At 40.2% G+C, this 27,361-nt stretch overlaps 1 protein-coding gene across 3 annotated transcripts in view; it reads right to left on the bottom strand.

The window, feature by feature from the left end:
- Positions 1-27,361, bottom strand: part of satb1b (SATB homeobox 1b) — a 74,040-nt gene that overhangs the window by 45,846 nt on the left and 833 nt on the right. The window contains exons 1-2 of one of the 3 annotated variants that reach the window (XM_086078257.1): positions 7,741-8,695; positions 4,564-4,809 (exon numbers count right to left, since the gene is read on the bottom strand). In XM_086078257.1, coding sequence (XP_085934383.1) covers positions 4,564-4,780 — 217 coding nt within the window. In that variant the 5' untranslated portion in view covers positions 4,781-4,809; positions 7,741-8,695. Of the gene's footprint in view, positions 1-4,563; positions 4,810-7,740; positions 8,696-27,361 lie in introns of those variants that run through there. The other 2 variants (XM_086078255.1, XM_086078256.1) reach the window with 2 other exon arrangements.

Below are 27,361 nucleotides of genomic sequence, written 5' to 3'. Positions count from 1 at the left end.
GGAAGAGTTCTATTGTGAAATTGGAAAAACAAAATCAAAAAGGTTCAAATAAAAACAAACTTGTTTTGATTTTGGATTCTGGGACAGGTGAATGGTTCAATTACGATTAGTAGCAAGCAAAACTAAAAAAATCGATTCTGAGTATGTTAGTTAGCAGTCTACTTCCTGGTTCTTGGAGGACAGCATCAAGAAACGGGACCACACCATATACAATTCTCGGGCAGAACTAAAAGCATTATGAGAATCTTCTAGTGGTACAATACAAGCCTCATTGTGGGAATGCCCTTGGATCCTTGTGCAAACGTAGCTAAAAGTTCAAATACTGTGCAAATATCACCACAGGTGCAAATTAATCACTCCCAAAACCAAAAATATACTTTTAAGCACACTGCGATGAAACGTTAAGTCCATGAGACCTCGGCCATGTTCTCACACTATTGTCCTCTTCCCATTAAACTGACATGACGTCCTAATATTTTCCAAACCCTGGCATTCCAGAAGATGCGTGCAGAGCCCTGGCAAAACAATCAATCAGTCCACAGATGCCAGGGAATGTGCTGAAAGGGCTGCTTTTCCTCCTGCCTCGATTTTAATAGATAAAGATCTAACAATAAAGACTGCTGTGTAGGTTCATTTGAGAGGGGCGGGCAGGGGGGATCAATACCGGCTTTGTTTCCCGGGTAGCCCGCAGACGGGCGGCGGTAAATATTGTTCCGGCGCACGGACACAATGCCCGCTGTGGGCCCTCTCGGCAAGGCTTCGGCGAGGCCCTTCTGCCATGGATGATGAAGGTGAGAAATTAGGCTCTCTCAGCTGGAGCGCCGCAATCGCAGATTTTAAAGGAAAAGGAAAAACGGCACACCCGAGGACGCCTTCCCAGCCAACAATGGTCAAACAAACTTAATTTTACAACATAAATGAGGCGAGCAGAAGAAGTTTCAGTTCACATTTTTGTAACATTTCAAAATCGTTGTTTTATACTTGTATTTGGTTTAATTTACACTTTAAAATGGGCTAAGAAGTTGCACCGTGACTTTAGTAGCAAAAATATCAATATTTAATTTTAACGAAATTAAATCAAGGTAAACAAAACTTGGTTGTGGGGCAGGATTAATTCCATTTGAATTGTTTCAGCTTGTTAATAGAGGCTCGGAAACAAGGGGATAAAAGCATTTGGAGAACTTATTTGGAGGACAACAATTTCAAAAAATTTATTATATGGTCTTTCCACAGTGCATCGCAAGATTTCCCCTATCAGTGACGGACGGGTCCAGTACATACCCCCCGCGATAAACGAGTGTTTAGTGTTTCAAAGCTTTTCCTCTCATGAAGGTTTGGCAGGGGCGCGGCACGACTGCTGGGCTCGCCTCGGTCCTTCCACTCAGAATGATGAAGGTGAGGAATTAGGCTCTCTCAGCTGGAGCGCCACAGTCGCAGATTTAAAAGGAGCGACGGCGAGGAAAAAACGGCCCATCCGAGGACGCCTTCGCAGCCAAACAAAGCCACTGTACTCACGCCAAGTGCAATAATGACTCGGAACCTGCAGCTTTTCCAAACTCATTTCAAAAACAAAACATCGTAACTATTGAGAAAAAAACACCACCTCTTTTTTGGACAGCTTTGGCGGGGTTAAAGAAAAACGATGTCATAATCGCAAAATGGCTCTTGGAGGATGGGGAACTTGCAGGCGGGTAAACAAAAAAGCTGGAGGAGTTTTTGGGAAAATTCTACATCGAATTTATTATATTATATTATATTATATTATATTATATTATATTATTAGATAATAAACACAATAAGTTATTTATTTTTGCACCCCCCCCCCTGTATATAAATGGGGAAAATGTTATTAAAATGAAGGCCAGCAGGAGAATTTTATATTTTTTGTTTCCTTTAAAAATATATACATACTGATTTACTTCCATGCAAACCAAAACATTTTGTTTGTTTGTCTTACAATTGATTCGGTTGTATCACATTTCATCACAAGCTTAGAGCATTTATTTGCAACAAATAAAGGTCCATTTTTGTTTTTTGGTTGTCTCTGTTTTCCAGACTTGTAGATGTAATAAAAATTGAGAGAATATAAAAAAACGAATAGCAGCAGAAGACTATTTATCCTCCATTTTGTTAGGCTGAGAACCTCCTAACTCATTAAAAAACGTAACTATTAAAAATGCCACCTGTTTCTGGACAGTTTTGGCATATTGAAAAGACAATGTCATAATAGCAAAGTGGCTGTTAGAGGACAGGAAAGTTGCGGGCGTGTAAACAAAAAAGTCAGAGGAGCGATGACACAGCAGCACGACACAGCGATGATTCTCACAGTGCTCCTCTGTTTGCCATTGTCTGCCACGATAAGTGTGTGTGTGTGTGTGTGTGTGTTTGCATGCTGCGATGACTAAAGGAGCATTGTGACGAGGGTTTAAGAGTTTTGGAGAGCATGCATGCAGGCAGTGGGGACTGTGGTGGGAGGTGGATGAGGGCTAGCATGTTGTACTCAACTTTAACTGGCAGTGAGTGTGATTGGATTAAACTCATCAGCCTTTTTTTCTTATTAATAGGCCAAATCTTTATTAAATCTACAAATTGTCCAGGCCGTCAAAAAACCCAGCTCATCACACTTTTCCACTTAAGAAAAAAGTTAAGCCTGTTTTCACAAAGTAGTTGGGATTTTGTGTAACCCTAAGTGAGTCACAGCGTATCAATTTTTGGCATCTGTCCATTGGGATAATGTAGCCAAAAGGTTATGTTCAAAGCCGTTCTAAGTGCCACGCTATGATGTCACGCTATTTTTCTAGGGACAAATTTAAAAAAATCTATTATGTATCGTGTCGTTATCTTTGGCTACGGAATTGCATCAAATATGATTAATATTGCCTTTGTGGATTTTGGACTTCTGGTGTATTCACACAATTACATAACGATTCTTCTTCTATCTGGACGCTGGACACGAGATGTTTTTTTCTTTCTAGTCCTTTTCTTTTTAATGTTGAATTACATGAAACTCGATAAAAATTTATTTCATTAGTTACAGTTAAAGCCCACTGTGAAATGAATTGGGAGATTTGTTTCTAAATCGATGTTTGAAGATAATTGCTGAAAAACATGGGCAAAGATTGAAAACCGCGTCGTACTCAAATGTGGAGATATTGTGTTGATGTTTAGTTGTGGATAAAACGGCGTCCAGTGACTTGGGGCCCCTGGCCTGAGTCTCCCTTCCGCCATTGTATAAGAATTTGAACGCCTTAATCCCAACCCTAAATCTTAATACTCTAACTCAAACCCTAACCCAACCAATTATTGCACAAATGCTTTAATGTGATGATTTTGCTATTTTAGGAAAACTATTGCGACAATTTCCACCCCTACTATCGGCACACACAGGATTTAGCGTTCCAAACTATATCGTAAAAGTTTGTTCATGCTTTGCGGGCTGGGCTTGTTTAAAAGACTGCGTTGCAATTTCTCCGATAGGGCTAACGTAATCATTCCAACCTTGATGCACACCGCAACTATGCAAAGAGATAGTTGCAAACAAAAGATGGTGCAAAAATAAATGTTGAAGTGATAGAGGAAAGCATAGACAAATCCGAAATAGTCCAGTACATTCATTGGAAGGGTATTTTTTGTTTGCATAGCGGAGTAGCTCCCAGCGCTTTTTTTGAATATGTAAATTTATTTAAGAAGCCGGCATCGTTCCACCATATGAACGCATAAACAATGAACAACTGTATGTATGTAACTAACTAGCAGACAATGCTTAAAATTTGTATTTAATGAATATTTTTACAATATTTTTTGGATTATTCATTCAATTAATCAATTACCATTTATTAACGAATTATTGTTAAGAATCCCCAACTTATTATTACGTAATTTTTCAACACCTGTTAAAGGGACGGACAAGTGTTGAAAACATTTTTTTTTTAATGCAAAAATAACTATTATACATAACTGCTTGACTTATTGGTTTTAGTGTATTTGTCAATGTCAAAGTGGTCTTTGCAACCTTTGATTATTTTTATTTTTTTTGTACGCAGCCCTCAAAGGAAAAAGCTTGGATACCACTGATACAGCGTTTAATCAACATCATATGGTGTCCAAAGCGCTTTCCAAAACCTCATATTCACCCTCTTAAAATAATTGTCTATGTCATTTTTTTTGGGGCAAACAATATTTTTTTTTTTACCTAAATCATCCCCCCATGATGCAAATGGTTCAATTTTTTGTGTTTCCTGAAAAAAATCTGAAAAAATTATTTTGCCGAGTTTTTTGAGAAGGCGTCGATATTTGACTGTATCTGAACCAAACGGAGTGCACACTGGTTGCGTTGCTACGGAGAATTTTCCTACTTTTTAGTTTAATTTTAACCACCATGATCCCTTTGGCAAGTTTTTCTTGTTTGTTTTTTACTTTTTTTGGTCCTTTAAATCCATGTGCGTTGGGTCAAACTCTCGGTAATAGCTAGCGCTACGCTATGATGATACTGATGCTGGCGTGAATTCTCCATGAACCAGCGGTGTTGACGGCAAGTAATCCCCTCTAGTAAAAGCAACATACCGCGCTTGTGGCAGGTCTTCAGCAGGTGATTGGCGGGCTTGTAGGGCAGCCCGGCCAGTTTGGCGCCAGTGCTGCCCAGCCTGGCCCTCCCCAGGGGGCTGCCGTTCTGCTCCATGCGGGGCAGCTTGGCCGGCGGGGGCTTGGCCTCGGCCATGCTGTTGACCAGCTCGGCGTTCTCCTTGCCCAGACACGTCTCGCTGAGATGGTCCATCATCATCTCAGCAACCCTCGACTCGCTGTGGTCACCTGCAGAGACGGGGGAAAAGATGTTAGCGCAGGGGTGCCAAATCGGTTTCATGTGGCGGGCTACGACTTATTGCTGCCCTACGTTAGCATAGGCTCTGTTAGCAGGTTAGCATGTGAGCTAATAGCCTTTGAAATGCTTCCTTACCATAGGAAATCGTTATGAATCTGCCTCAGCACTTTTTCAGCTTGCTATCTTGCAATATGTGAGCATACAAACTGTTAGCATGTTAGCATTACATCAATTGTCATTACACATAGTAAGGTAAAAATGTAAAATCCTTATCAATGTGCCTCAGCGCTTTTGCCAGTTAGGTTATCATGCTAATTGTTAGCATAGCAACTGTTAGCATGGTATCAACACTCATTGGAAATGCTATGCAGCATTTTAAATCCTTATGTTCCTTTGTGTTTTTTGTATTCAGGATGTTGTTAGCATACCAACTGTTAGCATTTTAGCAAACAGACTATTGTAAGATTTTCCTTTTTGTTAAGGCTGAAGTTTGACACCTATGTGTTAGCACTTCAGTCAGCCTTGCTTTTTCTGTCGTGTTCGCTTTATTTTCTTCTTTTTTTTTATAACTACATCGCATGTATTATTTATGGACGTCCCACTAGTGAGTCCCACGCGAGGTGGGTCAAACAAGCCTCGTTTTTTTAAGCAAGAACACATTAATTTGCAGGGAGATTCCGCTCGGATGCGTACAGCGGGTTATGAGGTTCTGCAGCCAAGCACGCAGGGCTGAGGCTTGGCTGGGGTTTGGTTGTGGTTTTGTGAAGCGATCCATCGGTTTGTGTGCCATCTCGCAAGTGGAATGTTGCCAGGTCACAACTTTACAGGTGTGGACTTTAATTTTTTCGTTCCAATCCAGTCTGAGGGCTATGAGAGAGGTCCGAACAATTTGAACCCTACTGTTAAGTGAACTTTTCAGTAATAGCAATAATATTTCTGGGTCTATTTGAACCACGGTGTGGTTTAATTTTTTTTAATCTAGTTTATTCATTTATTTGTTCAGAACCAAAGAAAACTTTTAACTCAAGAGTAGAGATAATCCGTGCCAGATTCTACAACAATGACCAAATCATTTTAAAACAATGACCAAACCAGTGGCTGAATGAGTTTTAAAAAAGTTGGTGAGTACATCAATCCTTATTGTGTGATGTTGCTTGATTGTTGTTTAGTTTTGAATACTAAACAATACCAAATAAACAACAATAATTGGTCAAAAAACACGATTCTGTGAAAATATGCTTTTGTGATGCTCTACTAATTTGTATCCGAATAATCGATGGACTAATCGATACAATAATCGATTCTATAAATATTCAATAGTGACAGCCCTACAATGTACATAGATTATATTAGTCACACCTGTACAGTAATTACTTGTGCATTTATCTCAATAATTATTGTGGTTTTAAGAAGTTGGAACTACTTCTTATTGTAGTTCTTGAATTAAAAAAGATTCAATTTGACCCATGTTGTAGTTTCATTATCCAAAAGTGTCAGCAATTAAAAGAATCCCCCGCCCAAAGAATGTTTTAAGTTTTTATTTTATCATTGTATTTCTGGAACTTTAAATGAGTTAATTTGATCCGAGGCACATTTCATTATCCAAGTGTCAGAAATAGACAACAAAAACTCACAAAACATTGCCATTATAAGACATTTAAACAACGTTGACCTTGTTTTTATTGAATTTCGATCACATTTAGGTCATTTTGACACAGAGCATGTTTCATTAGGAAAAAGTGAAAGAAATGGAAACAAATCTCAAAGACCTTTTTGTTTGAACAAGTTTTATCTACTTTCAACTACTTTCTAGAGTATTTCCGTCACTTTAATTTGTGTCAATTTGACCGAGATGTGTTTTCTTATCCAAAAAGTGTCAGAAATTGAAAAAAAATCTCATGAAACATTGTCAGTTTTTAAAGTTGCAACCGATTTGAACTCTTTCTGATTTGATTTATTTTTACTTTGAAATGTGTCCGTTTGACCAGGTTGCATGTCATTATCCAAAAGTGTCAGAAATAGCAACAACAAAACTATCAATTAGACTAAGCTCAAGTTTTGATTGTATTTCTGTGACTTTTAAATGAATCCGTTTTACCCACAACATGACAAGAAGTTTCAGTGGAACAGGATAGTGAAAGGAGAGATTTTGTTCCACATTTAAGATGCGTCCAAACGGGATTTTTTTTTTTTTTCTTCTACATGATGAAAAAACTGCTGTCAAACAAGAGGTGTTGTAAGACCCGACAGTAAGGCCAGTTTAACAAAATCACAAACCCGAAGAAAGCCATCTCTGGGAAAAGGCGCAATGACAACAAAAGGTAAATCAAGAAAAGCGTAATCATATGTGTGAATGGACAGTTGAACGCGTACCCCCGCTTTCCCCCACCATCCATCTAGACAAACACACAAAACACAAATTGTATTTGTTTAAATACACTCGTGGCTGAGTTGGAGTGGCCATTAGGCCGTTTGTTGGGGTTGCACGAGTGTGTAAGAGTCACGGTGCATGTCAGTGCATCGTGTTAATTCACTGGCCCTGTCAAAGAGGACAAACTCGACCACCCCCGCGTCCAAAGATCATCAACTCCCACCATTCATGACGCGCAATGAGCCAAGTAATTCCCTGCAATTAGGACAGAAATGTGAGGGATGAGAGTGGGGCGGCGGAGGGCATACGGAAGGAATCCACACCCCCAGATCAACGCCAAATCTACATAAATAATAAATATATTCCTCACGCTGCTCCTTTCTAATCATGACAAGTTATTATGGATTTGTGTATCATCATTTTGTACTTTCAGGGAATGAACAACATATATAAATTCCAGATCAGGATTATTAAATGACAAAAATATTATTGATGATAATAATAAAATCGAGAAGGTGCAATAAAGGAGTCACAAATGAAAGAAACCAACCTGGAAAGGAGCAGCTTGCCACCACTTGGATTCCTCTTTTCTTCAAGTTTGGCCAGGGTAGACTGATAAGTTTTGAAAATAATACAAAATAATTGGCTAAACTTCCTGCTGGCCGGTGAGTGACTCAAATGGGGAGGGAGGGATCGGAAGTCAAGCCGGCTTTAGGCTCCGGCGGGCAAGAGGCGGGCAAGAGGCGGGACCACCGACCGGTGTTGGGGCTTGGGTGAGTGCCTGCGCTACGCTAGCTTACGCCGTCCGGCGACATGGACGCTCATAAACAAACCCAAGAAAAACAACAACAAGCGAGTGTAAAGTGAGCCGTTAGCCACTACTTCGCAAGAAAATACAAACATGGCCGTGGGAGGGTGCTGCCAGCCTGCCCGCTAGCCGCCACCGGGAAGCGGGCAGCGTACGGAACGGAACATAGTAGCCGCCGCCGCCACCACCACCACCACAACCGCCACTGCCACCGGCGACACTGCGCTTCCAACCCGGGTGCTTGGGAACTAGCTAGCGTGAAGGCAAGAACGAGCGAGCCACCGTCCCCTCAGCTGTTGGTAGCGCGGAGCCGGAACGCGAGACGGAGCAGGTTCGCCACATTAAAAACAAGCAGAGAAAAAAAGACGCGGGGAGGTCAAAAAGTGCCGTTCACTTTCCCGATGTGGCGAATAAACGACGCTCCCCAGCCGGGTGCCCAGACGCGGGGCTGGCCGCGCCGCTACTATAGCCGCCGCCGCCGCCGCTTGGAGGTGGAAGAGGAGGCGGAGGAAGGTGTCTTGCTGCTCGGGCTCGGAGCTCCTGTGCCTCGGTTATCCGCTTCTCGGTCTCTCCCCCTCTCTCGCTCCGGCTCTCCCTGCGTGTCCCCATTAAATTATTAGTTGTATTGACTCATCGCCCTCCTCCTCCTCCGCCTCTCTCTCTCTCTTTCTCTCTCTCTCTCCATCTCCCTCCCTCCCTCGCTCTTTCTCTCTCACTCTCGTTTGCTCCCCGATGCTCCCTCTCCCCTCGGCAGGCACATGGCGCGGCCGAGGGGGCTGCAACATTTCCGGGGTGGTGGGGGTAAACTGACGGTAAACTAGTCCCTGGAGAGGAGCGGATGATTCCACCTGCACACCGGCCGTAAAAGTCCCGATAGCGGGGCAGGAGGGTGGGGGTTTTAAAGTGGAAAAAGTGCGCGGAGGAATTTATAATCAGCCTGATTGGAGTGAGAAGGCCCCCTGAATTTATTAGCAACAGTGGCAACTATAAATCAGTATAATCAATCATTCATATTTTCACGGCCACTCTTTGTTTGTATTTACAAATCATCAGGGTGGAAAAGCTGGGGGTTGTCGAACTTTTTTCAGCAGAATTTGAGCCCCAAACATGTCAAATTAACTCCTATTGTGCCATTATGATAGCATATTATAAAAAATGGGGTTAAAAAAACACTTTGCAACTTGGTATTAAGTTTGGGTAAAGTTAACATAAGGTAAATGTTTTTAACCTCGTCATCAAAATAACACGCCAAATAATATGTAGAAATAAAATAAATATAGTTGACAGTAAGAACAAACATTTTGCCAACAAAAAATGTTTATGAATCTATTTTTTTTTTTTTAATATTATCATTGACTTTTTCTGCCATCAGAATATAAATTAAATGTTAGGCATGCATGGTTAAAAACAGTTTCACATGAAAAGCAAGCCAGAGCAAAACAATCTGCGGCCATCCAAGTAGCTAAAACCCCCAAAAAAGTAAATCTTTTCTGACAGTTGTCATTACATAACAAAGGTGCTGTCAACAAACAACGGCGAAGACATCCGAGTCGCCGCCACATTCCGGCGTCTGCGGTGTCATTTCACAGCCAAGGAAACCTGTGTAGCAGGTCATTGTGCCTTGACATGGCGACGTTTTAGCACACAAAAATATTTGACACGCTTCACTAAATCCCCAACTGTCAACTCGGAAGAAAGACGCACATCGAGAGAGTGCAGACAGATTGTGCAAACACTCGCAAGCTGACATTGTAATTAATGAAGCGAGCCTTTTTTATATACTGCCAGCTGATGTCTCTTTGACGTGTCAATAAATCTAAAGGAGATTTGATTAAACTAAACTCTTGAGGTTGGGATTTCAAAATCATTTATTCCCATAGGAATTAATGAAGCGTTACACTAGTGGTTAACACATCAGCTCTGAGGTTTAGGGTTTCGAATCTGGTCTCTGGCCTCCCTGCATACAGTGGGTTTTCCCGAACAAGGATACGTAGAAAATGGGTGGATGGGGGAATAATGCAAATAGAAACAATCCATATCAGGCCCAAGCTATCTGCATCCTAAAACGGTCATGAGCATTTCGGACCCGTCACCTAAGCGGCATGGCTGAACTTTTCTGGCATGGACCCTCATGGGAAATGACCGTTGGCACATCTACGAGCTGCAACTGATGAGGTTTTGAGGCTCCACATACTATCGCAGTACTTTTACTGAACCACAAAAACATGGCGTGATTGTCAAGGACAAAGCGGCTTGCCACAAATAGGTCAATTAGTGAGAATAAAAGCGAGGGTGTTGATATTTTAATAGGTTGCCTCGCCCAATTCACTGACTGTACACGGCCCACTAGGTACATATGAAAATGGAGCATTTACTACCTTTTGATACGTTCTAAAACAAATCGCGATCCGATTCCGATTTGTGGCCATGTATGACTACGCAAATTCCACTATAATTACTCGTTTTTATCTTGAGGATTATTGCATATACTATTGTATAATTCAAAGGTGGTGAAGATAGAAGAACAGGAAACCAGCAAACAGGAAGTGCGTTTGCTAGCTATCCTCCATCCTTGGGAGATCAAGCGCATGTGCAAGCGCGACCATATTTTCAGTCCGCAACGGTAAACACAGTCATCATCTCGTCTTTGCAAAGCCGCTGTTGGATAAACACGCGACCACAGTCACTTTCACGTAAAGCCAAAGAACTTACAAGAAGAAGTGTTGCATCAAGGTTACCCCCCCCCCCCCCCCCAGTTGTTGTTCCACCCACCCGTGTGAGGTCAAAAGTTTGCCTGGTCCTACTGAATTCCCTGCAAGAGGCGAGAACGGAAGCGTCGAGCAGGAAACTACGACTGAAGCGTTGTCACCTCAGACGGAACGATGCCTTGCGCTAAAGTTTTGAGGGGGCGGCGGCAAGCATTGTAAAAGAGTCACGACTGCTGCAAAGGTGTTTTTTCTTTTTCTTTTAACAATTCAGAAACAAAAACAGGAAGTAGAAGAGAGGTGAGATGGTTCTGCATTCAAGAGAAAAGTCTCGTTTATGATGTCAAATAAATGACGGTAATCAACTATGAGGGAGGCCTCAACATGGCTGAAAGGTGAAAGGTCACCCATTTTTGCAAGCGTGTGGATCCTGGTGAAAATGTATGTAGTTCATTGGTCCCCGAAAATGACCCCCCATCCACAAAACTCGCTCAGTAGCACCCCCGGCCGGGAAAGAGAAGAAAAAAAAATCACCCCACATCTGTGTCACCAATTCACAGGAAAGTTCGTGTATATGGCACCAAATGCGATGATCACAAATTCGCAGTAAACTTTGAAAAATAGCCCCGACACCCGTTTCGCCAATCAACACGAAATTGGGTGGACCTCTATCATAACAGGACGTACGAAAAAGTGTCAAGCACTCGTGCCTAAAGTTGAACGGGAAGTCGACCATTTGGGTTTGAAGCAGCCATTGCAAGTGAATTAGCTTGAATAACCCCCAAGCAGAAGCACGGATCGTAGGCTAATTGACTACGCCATCTAATGTGGGCGGAGCAAGTTGTATTTTGATAATCACTTTGTGGATTCTTGGAATATTGTGCCATTCTTTAAAAGGAGCACAACTTGGACCGTGTTTTTTTCCCTTCCCCTTCCTTATGTTTCTTTCTTTCTTTTAATCAAAGAAACTCGGGACGCTTCTCGCGGCCTGCCAGGCCTCCCATTCTGTATTCCTCTGATGGTCATTGTTGATTTCATGTTCCTTGGACCGGTTGTGACTGTTTGCATGAATTTTCTTGCTCTGTACTCCTGTGCATGTGCAATGACAATAATGATTCATTCGTTAGAGAAAAGGAAGGGGAAAAAAATTGCCCCTGACATAACTGTAAGTGTCCGACCAACACCAAAATTGGGTGACACGTAACATGGAAACATTTCCAGAACAAATATCTTAAATTTAACCGGATTTAACAAGTCAGCTATTGGTTTATATGAACTCCAAATTATTAAAAACATCCAAATGAGCCATAATTGGTTTTGTGTAATTAAGTGTCTGGTTTCAAACGTGGTTTATCGAATTTTTTCCAATAAAAGCGTATGGAACTTCACTGCAAAAACTGAAATCTTAAATAAGATATAATTTCTCATAAACATTGGTCAGATCCTTTACTTGGGTAAAAAAAAAAAAGGGTTATTTTGTATAAAACAACCCAGAAAGTTGGGTCAAATTATCCCATAAATCGGTCCATTTTTGATCCATAATTGGGTTACTTTTGACCCAACTGTTTTTAGAGTGATGGGTCCTGTTATCTCCCTGGTTGACACTCAGGCGAAGTTGGCCAAACGTAAATGAAGACATATGTATTTTAAGAAAATAGTTATATATATTACAGCTTGAAAAAAGTCAATATTACTTGTGTTTAGTCTAAAAATCCTATTTTCAAGACCGCTGTGGTTGGTATGGGCATCGTATTATTTTCTTATTTTCCAAAATCTTACAGGTAAATTTAAGTAAAAAATTCTTGTTCTGTTGGCAGATAATTTTGCTAATTTGAACTTTAATAATTTTCTTATTTTACTATATTTTCTTCTTAAATTTTATACTGTCCTTTTTGCAGTGTTTCACTTGTGGATCAACAATCTGAATAAGCAATTTAGCTGACTGATTCACTAATGGAAAAAAAAAGTATATGGGTTTGGGCCTGCATATTTATAAGCAAATGGGCAAAATCATCTATCATAAATTTGGCTTTAAAAGACCCCGAATAGATAAAATGACCCTAAAATATCTACTTCAAACAAAAATGGCAGAATTCCTTTGTCTTTCAGACATAACTTATAATAATAATAATAAATTAAATTAAAATAAAAAGGTGGGTCTGCTCATAGTAAACAGTGAAGCTGGATCCGAAGGTTGAATTTTCAAAAACACCCACAAAAGTAGCAATTTGTGTTTTGGATAGTTTTATTCTTGAATCTTGTGAGATATCAATTTAAAAAGAAAATTGGCATATTTTTGTTGTGAAATCCTCAGAAAGAGTGTCTACCAAAGTTCACGTTGCCAAGTCACACTATATTCTACTAACTTATTAAGAGTTTCATGGCGAGTCGTCAAACTTTACTGGCATGCGACACTCAATCACAAATGACAAAAACTCAACTTTTTCATTATTTAGCAGAGGTGGCAAATCCAGGTCCTGAAAGTAAAAACCCTGCCACAGTTTGCCTTTAGCCCCAGGTGCTAGCTAGCAAGCTCGCTCGCTAGCTCCCTGAATGCTTGGTTACATGTTAGGGATTAGCTAGCTAGCGAAAGGGGCTAAAGCCAAACTGTGGCAGGGATTTTACTTTCGAGACCTGGATTTGCCACCTCCGTCATTTATTATGTATCACCCATATGTCTAGTATATGTGTTTCAAATTTGGTAGCATTACAGCAAAAATAGCTACCAGTTTGTCTTTAAAAGGACTGGAAACTGCCCCAAAATGGCCGCTTTAAACCAAAATGGCAGACCTCCTGTGTGTTTTTGAAACTTGCTACAGGGGCTGAATTTACAAAGAAAAATCTCGAGGATGTCTATCTTTGAAGGACCCATGTAAACGACCAAATTGACCCCCCAAAAAACTGTTCAAATCTAAAATGTCAGACTTCTGACATGACTTTTTTGTGGCTCTACTCATGATAGACATACATGTTGCTAAGTGAAACTTTTTTCAAAGGATCATAAAAGGGCCCATTCCATCAAAAATAGCAAACTTCGTGTACGTTTTCAGGCACGGGTTTTTAAGACCTCTTCTTAGACAATGCCTACCAAATTTCATGTTGCTCAGTGAAGCTTGACTCGGGGGCTCGAATTTAAAAAAAAACAACGCCCACAAGCCCAATTGTCATATTTTTGTGGCGTAATCCTGATAACTAGCTCACAAAAGCCAATGAAAACATGACCAATTTGGCGGAGCTACTAAAAAAAAAGAAAAGTGAACAGGAGGCTCTGCATCACACACACCGACACGCACACACATTTATACTTGCTGGGCACCATGCGGAGCCGCCGCAGAAAAAACAAGGTGTGTGTCAACACGCCTTGCACTGCATTCTCTCTTATTTGTCAGCTTTGGAGGGGAAATATTCTCCTTTTCTCTCCATGGTGTGACGCAAGCAGCCGCAGTCATTTCCACGGCGATTGTCAGGCGCCATCAGAGAGCGCCGATAACCCCTGCCAGGCCTTGGCACGGCCAACAGGTGGCGACGCTGCCAGCCAGCCAGCTTGGCAGCGACATGGCTGCAGCGAGGAAAAAAAAAAAAAATTCAAATCTGACATCCAGAAGGGGCGCAGACTTGCACTGAACGCACCGGCGAAGCAACACCGCTGATTATCAATTACCATATAGCATTTTTGTTGTATTGTTTGGGGAGAAATAAAGAATAACTCGAGATTGCAATTTATTGAGAAACTGCATGTGAATGCTGATGTTGAAACGCTGTGGAATTGTTGAAATGGTAATGTTGCCATGGAAAATGTGGATTCATGAATAAGGTGGGAATTTTGGGAAGGTGAACATAGTTCCTAAGATGTCACGAGTCAGCCAAACAGTTTGAATCGGTTGCTAAATTGCGAGCTGTGGAAGTGCAGGATGTCTTAATTGTGAAAAATGTGTCTCCATTCATTGCATTGGAAAACGAGGATTTGGGAAAAGTTGATGTAGCTTCTGATCTGAAGAGGTCCCTTAAAGCAATGGTAGTTATTTAAAAAAACGGCCAGCAGGTGGCAGCAGAGTATACGAGATCAACCAAAAAGTTCTTTTTGCCAGTGTTTTCAACAGGTTTGTGAATAATGATGAAATGTAGCTATATTCTAATGCTAACCGCTGTAAAACAGATACAAATATCCTTTTTTTTTCCTGATGAAAGAAGAGACTCTAATCTTTCTTTTGGTCGGTTCCATGTTTTTCTAACAATAGAACACAATATTCTGTGGGCGTTGCTTCAGTGAAAATGGCTGGGAGTGATTGAGTTAAAATAGGTGTCAATTATTTTGATAATCGATTGCTTGTCGATTAATTTTGACAGCCTTATTTAAAAAAAAAAAAATAGTTCCCAAGATGCCCTGAATGAGATGAACAAGTTGAAGTTGTAACGCTTTGAGTCACTTTGAATAACTTCTAATATATGGAAGCATAAATTAAATGCGGAATACGTGCTAATTTGTTTCAATTTGATTGTTTTCATGGAAAAGTAGACATTTTCAAAACAGTTCCCAAAATGGCTTTGAATGACGTGACTATTTTGAAGTATTTTGAAAGGTTCAGTGGAGAAATACTTTTGGGAGGCTCAGAATAGCATGCGTTTAAACAACCAGTTAATCACCAGTTGAACGCGGGTGTAACTGGAGCTCATTCTGCATCACTGTGACCCGGTCACACACACACACACCCACACATACGCACACACACACACACACACTCACTCGCGTGTCATAATTACGGCACGCCGGATTTGCTGCCGCTTGGCCACGTTTGTAAAGAGAACGCGAAGAGCCACGAAGGCGTTTAAATGTCAGTCGTCATTACACGTTTGATACACCTGGGCCTGCGCTCTTTAAACCGCAGGACAAGAATATTCCGTCTATTTAGGAGGAGGAGCGGGGGGGTGGGAAGTAAAAAAAAGAAATATTTAAAAAAAACAGACACTAATGGGAGAGAAGACGGGAATGATTATGGAAATGCAGAATAGTTGGCTCGGCGCGGAGGTAGCGTCTTTATTTAGAGGCTGAGTGCACGTAGGTGTAATGTCTTCCTGCTCGCCCCTCGCCTCGCTGCTAATGGGCATTAATAGCATTATTTGCGATTACTAATACAAATTAGTCTGAGCGGTGGGCGGCGGGGAGGTGACGGGGGTCTTTAGCGACGTCTCAGCTCCACATTCACGCGCACAATAGTGTTATTGGAGGCACCCGAGGATTTAATAATCCCACCAAAAAGCAAAACAAAAAAACATCCCGCTTGAGTCAATTAATCTGCTGCATTGATGCTAATGTGTTGTTTATGACCACAGGACACAATATTAGGTACACTGGCTATGTCACCAAAAATGCTCATTCTGATTGTTGTATTATTGAGAGTTTCTGGTATTTACTTTCTAAAGGAGACACATTTTAAGAAACTGTCAGTTAGGCTCGCAAAACGGAGCTAAAGGAAATGATGCAGAAACGTTGCGGAATTAGCAACATTTCTTCTCAAACGTTTATCACCTTTTGTGATTGTATGTTACTAAAACAACTAACACAAATAAATAAACAAATAATTCATGCTATCAATGTAGCATCCGTAGCTAACTTCGGTTCGTTTACGGTGCACATTACATACAGCGCAAGTGGCCTTGCTCATGACTCAAGAAGGGGGGGGGGGGGTGACATCATGATTGCTATAAGGCTGGGTCTAAAAAAAATAATAATAATAATAATAATTAATAATTGATATCGAATCAATTTTCCTTTACGAGATAAGTTCATAAAACCATGAATCGATTATTTTTAAATCTTTTTCCCATAAATTTATAAGAAAATAGAATTTTTAAAGGCTGAGGTATTTTGGAGATTTGACTATTTTCTTGACATTTACTATTCACATGAATTTAAAAATATTTTCTTACATTTATGAAATACCTGACTTCTACTTTAAGACAATTCAGAATCTTTTTCATTTACATTTACAATTATTAAATTAGAATTATGAAAATATTTTCATTTCACCCTTGCTGAAGCAAATCGTCGCTGCTATGTGAAAAACACTTGTGTCTTCTTTTTTTTTATCTTTGTTTTTATTTTTATTATTTTTACGTTTTGGGGATGAAATTGAATGCAGACATCCCAAAAACGTCAAAAATCTTTAAAAAGTTAAGTGATTATAACACTTAATCATTTAACCAGTTGCTTCCTCCACAAAACTTTATTAATTTGGAATTTAATGTTTGTGGAGTTTTTATCATATCCTTGATATTTAAGAAGAATTGATGTTCTATAATTAATCAATTAAAGTGAAGTGAATGGAATTGAATCGAAAAAAATCCAAATCGAACCGATTGAGGAAATTAGAATCGATACCCAGCCCTAGTTGCTACACGCCCACTCGACGATAAGACTAAACTGCTTCAATTAGTTTTGGGAAAAACGTTCAAAAGCAGAATTGTGCTGTGTTTGTGGAGCATGGCTTCATCAATGTAAACTTTGACACACCATACAATTGATGGGTTTTGAGTGAAAGATCCACAGACACTGTACAGAATGGCGTCCGCATATTGGCGGATTTAAAACTGAGACTCAACTATGGATAGACCACGTCAGTGTGCTCAATTGGAGGTCGCAAGGTCACCGAGAGTCACAATGGAGGCGGACTTACAAAAAGTCCAAAGTGCACCATGGCCGGCCACAATTCTGCCGACACGAGCAAAGCCAACACCATAAAAAAACAGGGTGGTGGCTACCAATCAGAGGAAAGCTGTTTCTCATTGCATCAAATGAAGGTCAACAGTGACCCAATTGGAGCAAAGCTCATTTACATATTAATTTTTTTTTTTATATTGATGCCAAAATGGCCCATACAAAATCACAGGTATTTTCTGACCAACAAAAATAGCTTGAAAAGGGGTATCCAACCCAAAAGGGAAAAATCTTTTTTAATATAGACTGAGTCTAAAATGTTAATAATGCAACATGTGTTTGTATTATCCTATGTCATAAAATTCATATTTTACGACATTTATGTAGGTGTACCCGATATTTAGACCAGTGGGTGTATGAATGAAAATGAAATGAACAATTTACAAAAAAACTATATTCTGGGAATAAACAAGGGATTTTACGTGAGTGTGTGTGTGTGTGTGGGTGGACAGGTTTCACAATGTGTAACAAGGCGAAAAGCCAACATACAGGAAATGCAAGACACGACAATTGTCATCATTTCAGATCTGCTATTGACAATTTGATGTCATCCTTCCTGCACTCGAAAACACACACACACCGAAACACACACGTTGTGGTGGAGTGGATGCTTTGCATGTTTTATTAACGACCTCACGTAAAGAGCACGACTCGTGATCGTCTCCACTATGTTAAGCGCAAAATAAGTTGGGCAAATATTCCGTAACGTCTTAGCCTATTTCTTGACAGCGAGAGAGTTAGTTATTGTTAGGGGTGAGAATCTCGGCTCACGATTCGATTTTTTTAAAATTCAAAATGATTTGATTGACAACGACTTCTGCTTCAATCTATAGATGTACAAAGAATCGTCATGGTCTACTCCAGTCTGACTCGCTAATGCTAATTAGCGCGCTACACTTTTATCACTCAAAAGAACGGCTATTCATACAAAACGCTACAGGAATGTATACAGGGAAGCATCATAACATTACTCACCGGCATATGCTTTTCCTACACTGCAAAAAACTTGATTGTGACTTTTTCCTTCTACTCTCTAATGTGGCTACAACTTAACTGTGTATCAAAACACGCAGAACTACACTGCCTCTAAGTGGCCAAATCGTGCACAACATGAACAGCGCTCCCAATAAAGGCACACACAAACAAGGGCAAGACGGTATAAAATAATTTAAGCAAAATCGATTTTGGGACATTTAAAATCCATTCAGAATCATACTAAATGACAATCGCGATTCTTATGAGAATTTATTTTTTGGCACACCCCTAATTATGGTTTCATTATATCATAGGTATACCAGGAGGCCCTGAGTTTGACCCAGGACATGCTGGAGAGACCATGTCTCCCAACTGACCTGTAGTTTTATTTATTTATTTATTATATTTGTATGGAGCTAGATGAGGTGGCTCAGGCATCTCCGGTGAGGTGTTCCGAACACATTCCACCAAAAGAAGGCCCTGAGTATGACCCAGGATATGCTGGAGAGACCACGTCTCCCAACTGACCTGAGAAGCCCCTCAGGATCCTCAGGAAGGGTTGGACGAAGTGGCTGGGGCAGGAAAATGCCCCCAAGTCTAAGCTGCTGCCTTTGTAACCCAATTTTGGAAGAAAATAGATGTATGCATCTACAAATGTTCACTACACAGATGCATGTTGTTACTGTTGGCAAAATATTGCAAGATAATATCGCGACTCCCGCCCCTTACTTTTTGTGTTTACTCCAAAACATCCAACCCGACATGCTGCGATGAACTTATTGCGACGCAATACAACTTGAGGTACGACAAATACAATGACGACAACAGAAATACTGTAGCTCATAAGAGGTTCTTTTAAGAGCTGATATCTCGCCATTTTCTTGATATTAACCAAAATCACTTAAGTTATTAGTTTAAATGCTTTAAGGCATTCCATGTTGTGTTTTTTCTTAGTCAAAAACAAGGCGGTCGAATAATTTTGGGTTGTTTTGAATGTTTCTGTACTTTTTTTGTGTTTGATCCATGCACATTCCCAAGGGAGAAGAAGAAGTGAACATCCATGCAAATGTCTATGGATGAAGTTTTGGATGTTTTTGTCTAAATCGAAACATTGTTCAATTCAGTATAATGGTTCGTGCATGTCATGGTTGCTCAGAGCAAAACAACACTAATGATAAGACGAAGAGAATCAACTGACCCGCCTTTTGGGGCCCTCAACATGGCCGGAAAATGTTTGCAAGCACGTGTATCCTGGTATGTTTGGGGTCCCACAAACCCCAACAAAACTCACCGAAAGTTTCACCATGTTGATCATGACAGAACGCACACACAAAAAAGTCTCAAGGACCAAAAAAGTTAAAGACATTTAAAAGCAAAGTAAAGAATTAAAAACGTAGCTTGCTGAAATTAGTAAAAGAACGCACAGTTTGGACATTTTTGTTTTAAAATTGCGTAGATATGGAAGAAAAACTGTTTTTAAGCCAAATTTAAAAGCATTTACACTTGTGTGCAGCATAACAGCTTAAAGCTGCTTCACCGTGTTTGCTTTTAACTCTGGGCTCCACTAATAGAACTGAGTCTGAAGACCTCAAAGCCTTATTATGTTTACATTCAATTAGCATTTCTTTTATGTATTTATTGATCCGTTTCACCCATCGATATGAAATTGGACGGACTATTTGTCTATCCTCAATTACTCAAGCCCAAAATTGGAAAAAAGTCTTTCTTTGGGTGCGAACAAAGACTGCGAAGGGCATCGCGGCCTCCGTCGGAAGCGGAAAAAAAGCAGGATGGGGAAAGCGTCTTTGGGTAAAATAAGAGAAGAAATAAAAAGAACGCGGGTGTCGACTTAAAGACGCGTCGCCTTTTTATCGGCATATTTTTCTTTGCCGTCTTTAATCCCTCGTCAAAGGAGGCGTCACTCATCCGGCGAGAAACAAAACGCTCGATGAGGATGCAGTGTGTGTGTTGCGGTTACGTGGGTGGGTATTAACAACCTGATCTCAGACGGATGCGCTTTCCCGCAACTCTCCCTCCTCCTCCATAATAATAAAAAAAAAAAACAAGAAGAAGAAGAAGAAGAAGAAGCAAAGGCTTCCCAAAAACCTCTCCAGATGGGATAAAGACAAGCATCGCAATGAAGGACAATGACGTGAAGAAAATAAGCCCTGAGCTAATGTGATTTGAATCGTGACTTCAAACTTGTATTAAATTGTATTTGCCACGCTGCAGCATAACCACAGAGGAAGAGCGTACATATGGCAGGGTTGTCATGCCGTGCAAAAAAAAAAAGCGTGACAAAACCGACATGACGGACTTTGCTTTTGTTTGCCTTTTTATCTCCCCCGCGAGGACTCGCCAACCTTTTGAGGACCCGCGAACAATAAGCTGAGCTGAGCAATGAGGATCAACCGTATGGAAATCAGACGGAAAGGCAAGAGAAAGCACACTCGGAACATATAGAACAGAAACAAGACAATCAGCTTTAACCCACTTGTCACGTTGCGGGTCAAATTGACCCGTTGAGGATCTCGGGTTAAATAAACTTAGTCTGCTGCACTTTTTTTTTTGTACAAATAATTAAACAAAAAATTAATTTCCATCGTTCAGTTTTGTCTGAATAAATGTGTAGCGGGTCAGATTGACCCATAAATAATCATCTAAGTCAAGGAATGTGCATCAACTCTAAGGAACTTACATTGGAAGGGAATGAAAAATGACACGCTTAACATAGAAAGGAACTTGAAGGTGATAAATGGAAAATGAGCTTTAATGACTTCCTGTTACATGGGTCAAATTGACCCTTTGGAGTCGAGAAGGTAAAAAAATACATAAAGAATTCAGCTTAAAGATATGATGTAGGCTTTTTTTCCTTTTCTTGTACATTTTGTAAAAAAAACTGTTTTTGTTTTTTTTAATAATTTGCAAGATGCTATTTTATTTTCTAAATTTAAATGTACAGCGGGTCATATTGACCCATAACCAATAAGCTATGCCAAGCAATGTAGATCAAGAAATCAAATAGTAGTAACAGAAAAACACACCTACACTATTTGTATATATATATTTAAAAAAAAAATTTTTAAAGTTACTTTGAAATAACTGCTTTTTTTTTCTATTTTGGAAATTTAATCTTTAAGCTTCAATCTTACTGTTAAGTTGCGGGTCAAATTGACACTTTTAACGTATTTTAAAAGTATGTGATACAATTTATTCCATTGTCCTTGTTTTGTCATTTTCTTCTTTTGGAAAACAAAATAATTTAAAAATGTTTTTCATTAAGCATACAGCGGGTCACATTGACCCTTGGATATCATTGGCGTGCCTATGAACAATTAGCTAAGATGAGGACCAATTGTGTGAAAATCATACGGCAAGAACATTTTTTGTTTTGTTTTACAATCACAGTCATCGTATTGCGGGTCAAATTGACCCATGAAGACGGTTAATTCACGTACACAACGAAAAGTGCTCGCCCAGGAGGGGTTCATGTGTAACTTTCAAGGAATGCAGCCCTCAAACTCGCTGCGACACGCATCAGAAATAAAGAAGCAATAAACCCTCTGTGAATCATTTAATACTAATCGTAAAATTTGGAGGTGGAATCCCCAAAAGTGCGCGTGGTAGACAGGCCTTTTATTTACTGGCGACAGTCTCGTAAAAGGCATCTAAACAGGTATTTAGTCCAATGCCTACCGCAGGTATAATTGGACTCTTTGCCACGCAAACCTGTCATCATCATCGAGACGGTAAAATACTGCAATTAATGGCGTTATCCAAGATATCATTCTCTGCAAAGTGGGACTATAAACCGTGTGTGTGCGTGTAGGTGTGTGTGTTTAATAATCCTGATGGAATGTGGCACTGAAACGGTTTCATGCATCCATTTTCCCCAATAATGGCTCTGGAGCACCCCCTGGTATTGAAGAAGAAGAAAAATCAGCCCCTGGAGCTTATTTCACGTAGCAACGTGAAATTTGGTAGGCATGTCTATCATGAGTATACCCACAAAAAAGTCTCAAGAAGCAATGCCCTTAAATACACAGGATGTCAGTCATTTTGGTTTGAAGTGGCTGTTTTACGGCCATTTTGGTTATTTCCAGGGCCTAGAGATTTTTCATTGTAAATTCAGCCCCTGGAGCCCGTTTCACTTAGCGGCGTGAAATTTGGAAGATCTGTCGATCATGGGTAGACGCGCAAAAAAGTCTCAAGAAGCCGTGCGCGAAAATCAACGGGAAGTCAGTCATTTTGGTTTGAAGTGGCTGTTTTACGGCCATTTTGGTTATTTCCAGGGCCTAGAAATTTTTCATTGTAAATTCAGCCCCTGTAGCCCATTTCACTTAGCGGCGTGAAATTTGGAAGATCTGTCGATCATGGGTAGACGCGCAAAAAAGTCTCAAGAAGCCGTGCGCGAAAATCAACGGGAAGTCAGTCATTTTGGTTTGAAGTGGCTGTTTTACGGCCATTTTGGTTATTTCCAGGGCCTAGAAATTTTTCATTGTAAATTCAGCCCCTGTAGCCCGTTTCACTTAGCGGCGTGAAATTTGGAAGATCTGTCGATCATGGGTAGACGCGCAAAAAAGTCTCAAGAAGCCGCGCGCGAAAATCAACAGGAAGTCAGCCATTTTGGTTTGAAGCAGCCATTTTGGGGTAATTTCTGTCATTTCCAGAGGTTCTTAACTCTACCTCGAATTTTTTCTTTGTAAAATTCCGATTTTCCGCCAGTTTCATTTAACAACGTGGTAGTCATATCTATCATGAGTGAACCCACAAAAAAGTCTCAAGAAGTCATGCCTGAAAATAGACAGGAAGTCAGCCATTTTGGGGTCATTTCTGTCATTTCCAGAGTTTCTTAACTCTACCTCGAATTTTTTCTTTGTAAAATTCCGATTTTCCGCCAATTTCATTTAACAACGTGGTGGTCATATCTATCATGAGTGAACCCACAAAAAAGTCTCAAGAAGTCATGCCTGAAATTAGACAGGAAGTCAGCCATTTTGGTTTAAAGCAGTAGTGGTTGCTATAAAATTTTAAACATATATAGCCTACTAAAAAGATGGGTGCCATTTTGAGGGCTTTCATATTAAAAAATAAAATAAAATCACAAAAAATGTGTTGAGTGCTCACACACACACACACAATATTTGAAAATGTAGCCCCGAAGCAAGTTTCACTATAGCAACATATAATTTGGTAGGCCTGTCTACACAAAAAACACACAAAAAAGCCTCAACAAGCCGCGCGTTAAAATAGACGGGAAGTCTGCCATTTTGGTTTGAAGCACTTTGTAATATATTTATCATTGTGGTTGCAGCGGTGTAAAACACAGCCAGAGAAGTGTCAAAATATTAGACACAGTGTCTCTATTCACATGTGTGTGTTTTAACATCTTTCCCCAGTGAGCTTCTTTTTTTTTTTTTTGTCCCGCAATGGGAATAAAACTTGACGATTGAAGCAATTTGAACGGAAGCATTATTCCATCACAGATAAACAAAGAAAAAAAAAACACACCGCCTTGCGAGTAATTGGCCCCACGGGTCAAAAAAAAAAAACTCGTCTTGCACAAGACTCCCAGCCGGAGACGAAGGTGGTGGGCGTCAGCAGCGGCTTCTGAAACTCAATCACCGCACAATCATTTCCGAAATAATCTACAAAATAACCCTTCAAGAAGGTCTGCACACAAGATCCCGGTATCAAAAGACTTTGCCGGGTACTGTAAATGTGAAAATTGACAAATGAATTTGGAAATGAGGGCTACAAAGTGATACGCGCAGGGCGTGTTTCCCCCACCGCGACGCTTTCTGAATCATCTTTACTGTAAGAGGCAAAAGAAGAATGAAAAGCATGCAAGCCACGTTTAGACTTTCTGGATCTCTGCGTCTTTTGCTCGCAGCCGTCTTGATTCCTATCATTCCCTGCGCAACTCGTTTTGCACACTGCACCGTTTACTGGCGTGAACTATTTTAGCGTGTTGGTAATGGCATTTCCCAAAGGTTTTTTGTCAGATCTGATCATTTAGAACTTCAGCGATTTAAACATATCAGTTGAAAAATGTTGTATCTTTTTTGTTTCTAATGGTAATTGTATGCAAGTCACTGTCGCGCAAGCTGATTGGTTGATTCGCTTTGAGCATGTAGCTTCTCGTAGATCAAATATATAGATATGTGTGTAAAGGGGCACAAGATGAGGCTTTTACACATCGTTTCAATTATGACTGCTTGAACAAATGTGAAAAAAAAGTGATGCAAACTCATAATATATATTTTTTTATCCATTTTTCCACATTCTGCTAACAAACTGGAATTTGAAGGATAAAAAAAAATGTAAATAAAGCAAAATGGCTACACAAAAGCTGAAAGGAAGAAAAATTCAAAAAGGTCTGAGTGTTACTCGCGTATGTTTTTTTTTTTTTTTGGTCTGTTTTCGTGATCATTGGGCAGCGGGTTCTACGCCGCATCGTTTCTTGAGAAGTGGCACACTTGGCCGTCCAGAGAAGCCACAACCAACATGCAATGTGATTTGTTTACACAAAAACGCCCCCACACGCCTTGACCCTTTTTTCGTTCCGTTACGTCAACCGCAAACAAACACAAGACCTTAGAATTATCTGATGCACATTCTGATTTCCTAGAAACTTCCTGGTCGCTTCACACGTGCAACAAACCTGCTCCACCGCATGCTTTTGGTTATCTGCGGCCTGGGATGCAGTGCAGCCGGCTACACCTGCTAATGAGAAGCAGCGGCTCGTACTTTTAGGAAATATGTCGACTCCTAACGAGGAGGGGTTGTAACGTTTTACAAACCGTGCGGTTATACACTGAGAATGTGTCTTCGGGTGAAGAAGAAAGTGTCAACGACTGTACGTACCATAAAGGACAGTCCACCGAATGATCTATATTGTGTACATGATGTATAATTACCCACAATCCTTTAAACTCACATGACTCTATGATTGGATCGTATTCACTTCTTAAACGTATGCACGATCAAATTTTTTTTTTACAAATATGCACAGTGTGCATACATCACATATGATAATTTAACCCTTCGTTTGCCTTTGATCTCAGTCGAAAATGAAAGCCTCCCTCGAATAAAATGCATGCGGCTCTCATACTTGGAAGACTTTAGGTTGTGTGCAGGAGTGTACCTAATGAAATGGACATGCAGGCTTTACTATGTGTAGTTCGTCCTTTTGCTTTTAATCTCAGCCAAGAGTGAACGCCTCGTGCCCATGAAATACGACAACACCTCTCGAATTGTACGTGATTGAATCGTGCGGGTGTACCTAATGAAGTGACCTTAGAGCCAAACATGATAGAGAGCAACGTTGACTTTTTTTTTCTTCTTTTTTTTTTTAAACCAATTAAGCCTTCATTTACCGTCACAAAAATCAACACCTCCCGGACAGCGTCAATTAAATATTACCGAGCTCCTGTATTAGCTCTCATTACATTGTGGAAGTGTACCTAATAAAGTGAGCGTGGGTTTTTAAAACGACGGAATGGAACTTGAAAATCTTAACCCTGTCAAGCCTTAATTTTCTTCTGTCTCAATCAAAAACGAATGCCTCGTGTCAATTAAATATGATACCGCTTTTACATTGGATCTTTATGGCTCGCGCGGACGGGCGTAACTAATAAAGTTAGCGTGGCTCCAAACATGAAAGAAACTTGAACAAAAACCTCAACCCCATTAACACTCCATTTGCTTTTGATCTCAATCCAAAATAAATACCCCGTGTTAATTAAATATAAAAAAAAAAACAGCTTTCAGATTAGATTGCGCACGTGTGCCTAATAAACTGAGCGTAGATCCAAACTTCAACAAAATCTAAAAGCCCTCATTTTCCTTGACCTCGGTGGAGAATGAACGCCTCGTCTCAATTAAATACGACACAGCCCTCTTAGCGAAGCTCATTGGGTCGCGCAGGTGAACGTAGTAATGAAGTGAGTGTGGAGCCAAAACGCGGCGTGTGCGCTGCATGCAACATCGACAAATCAGATCCACAAATCCTAAACTCTCTCAGGTCGCAGTCAAAAATGAATGCCTCGCGTCAATTAAACAGAACACAGCACTTGTGTTTGTATTTTTTGCAGGAGGAGCTTGTGAAGTGAGCGCAAGTCTCAACACGGTAGAATGTGTGTTCAATTTTTTTTTAAATGACATCCAGAAATCCTAACTCCGCTAATCCTTCCTTTTTTCCCTATAACTGAGTGGAAAATAAATGCCTGGTATCAATTAAGTATAATACAGCTCTTGTCCTGGATTATGCAGGTGTACCTAATCAAGTGAGTGCAAATCCAAACACGGTGCGTGTGTGCAATGTTTGCAACATTTAACAAATGCCTGTTAAAACCTTCATTTGCCGAGATCTGTCAAAAATAAATGCCTCGTGTCGATTGAACGGCATACATCTCTCGTGAACTGGATCTCATCGTACCAAATCGGGAGTAACTAATGAAGTGAGCGCAGATACACACAGGTGCGTACATGTGCAGAAAATCATAACCCTGTTCATGTTTCATCTTCCTTTCATATGATTTAACAACAAAATGCCGCACTTCAATTAAATATCTTCTTGGATTTCAACGCAGTGAATTTAGAGCAAAAATGTTTGCACAATGTTCACCTTTGACATTAAAAATGACATAAACCATCTCAACTCTCTTAAGCCTTTATTTTCCTAGATTCCTTTTTTTTTTTTTTAATAAATGCCTGGTGCCAAATAAATCGAATACAGCTCCTGTATTGGATCGTACAGGAATGGATGCAAAGGCATTCGAGTGCTTGTGCAACTTTGGCAAAAATCGAAAAATCGAAAAGTCTCAACAACCCCCACTTTCCTTCGACACCATCCAATAATGAACAACTTGCGTCAATTAAATATATGACAGCTGTTTACAGGCTCTGGTTGGAGCGAGCTCAGTTGAAAAACTTTTGCCAAATCTACAAATCCGAACCCTGTTAA

Source organism: Leptonotus elevatus, chromosome 6, assembly GCF_054856555.1.
Source record: "Leptonotus elevatus isolate MCC_2025b chromosome 6, RoL_Lele_1.0, whole genome shotgun sequence".
NCBI lineage: Eukaryota > Metazoa > Chordata > Actinopteri > Syngnathiformes > Syngnathidae > Leptonotus > Leptonotus elevatus.
This window is presented reverse-complemented; position numbering and strand designations above follow the sequence as displayed.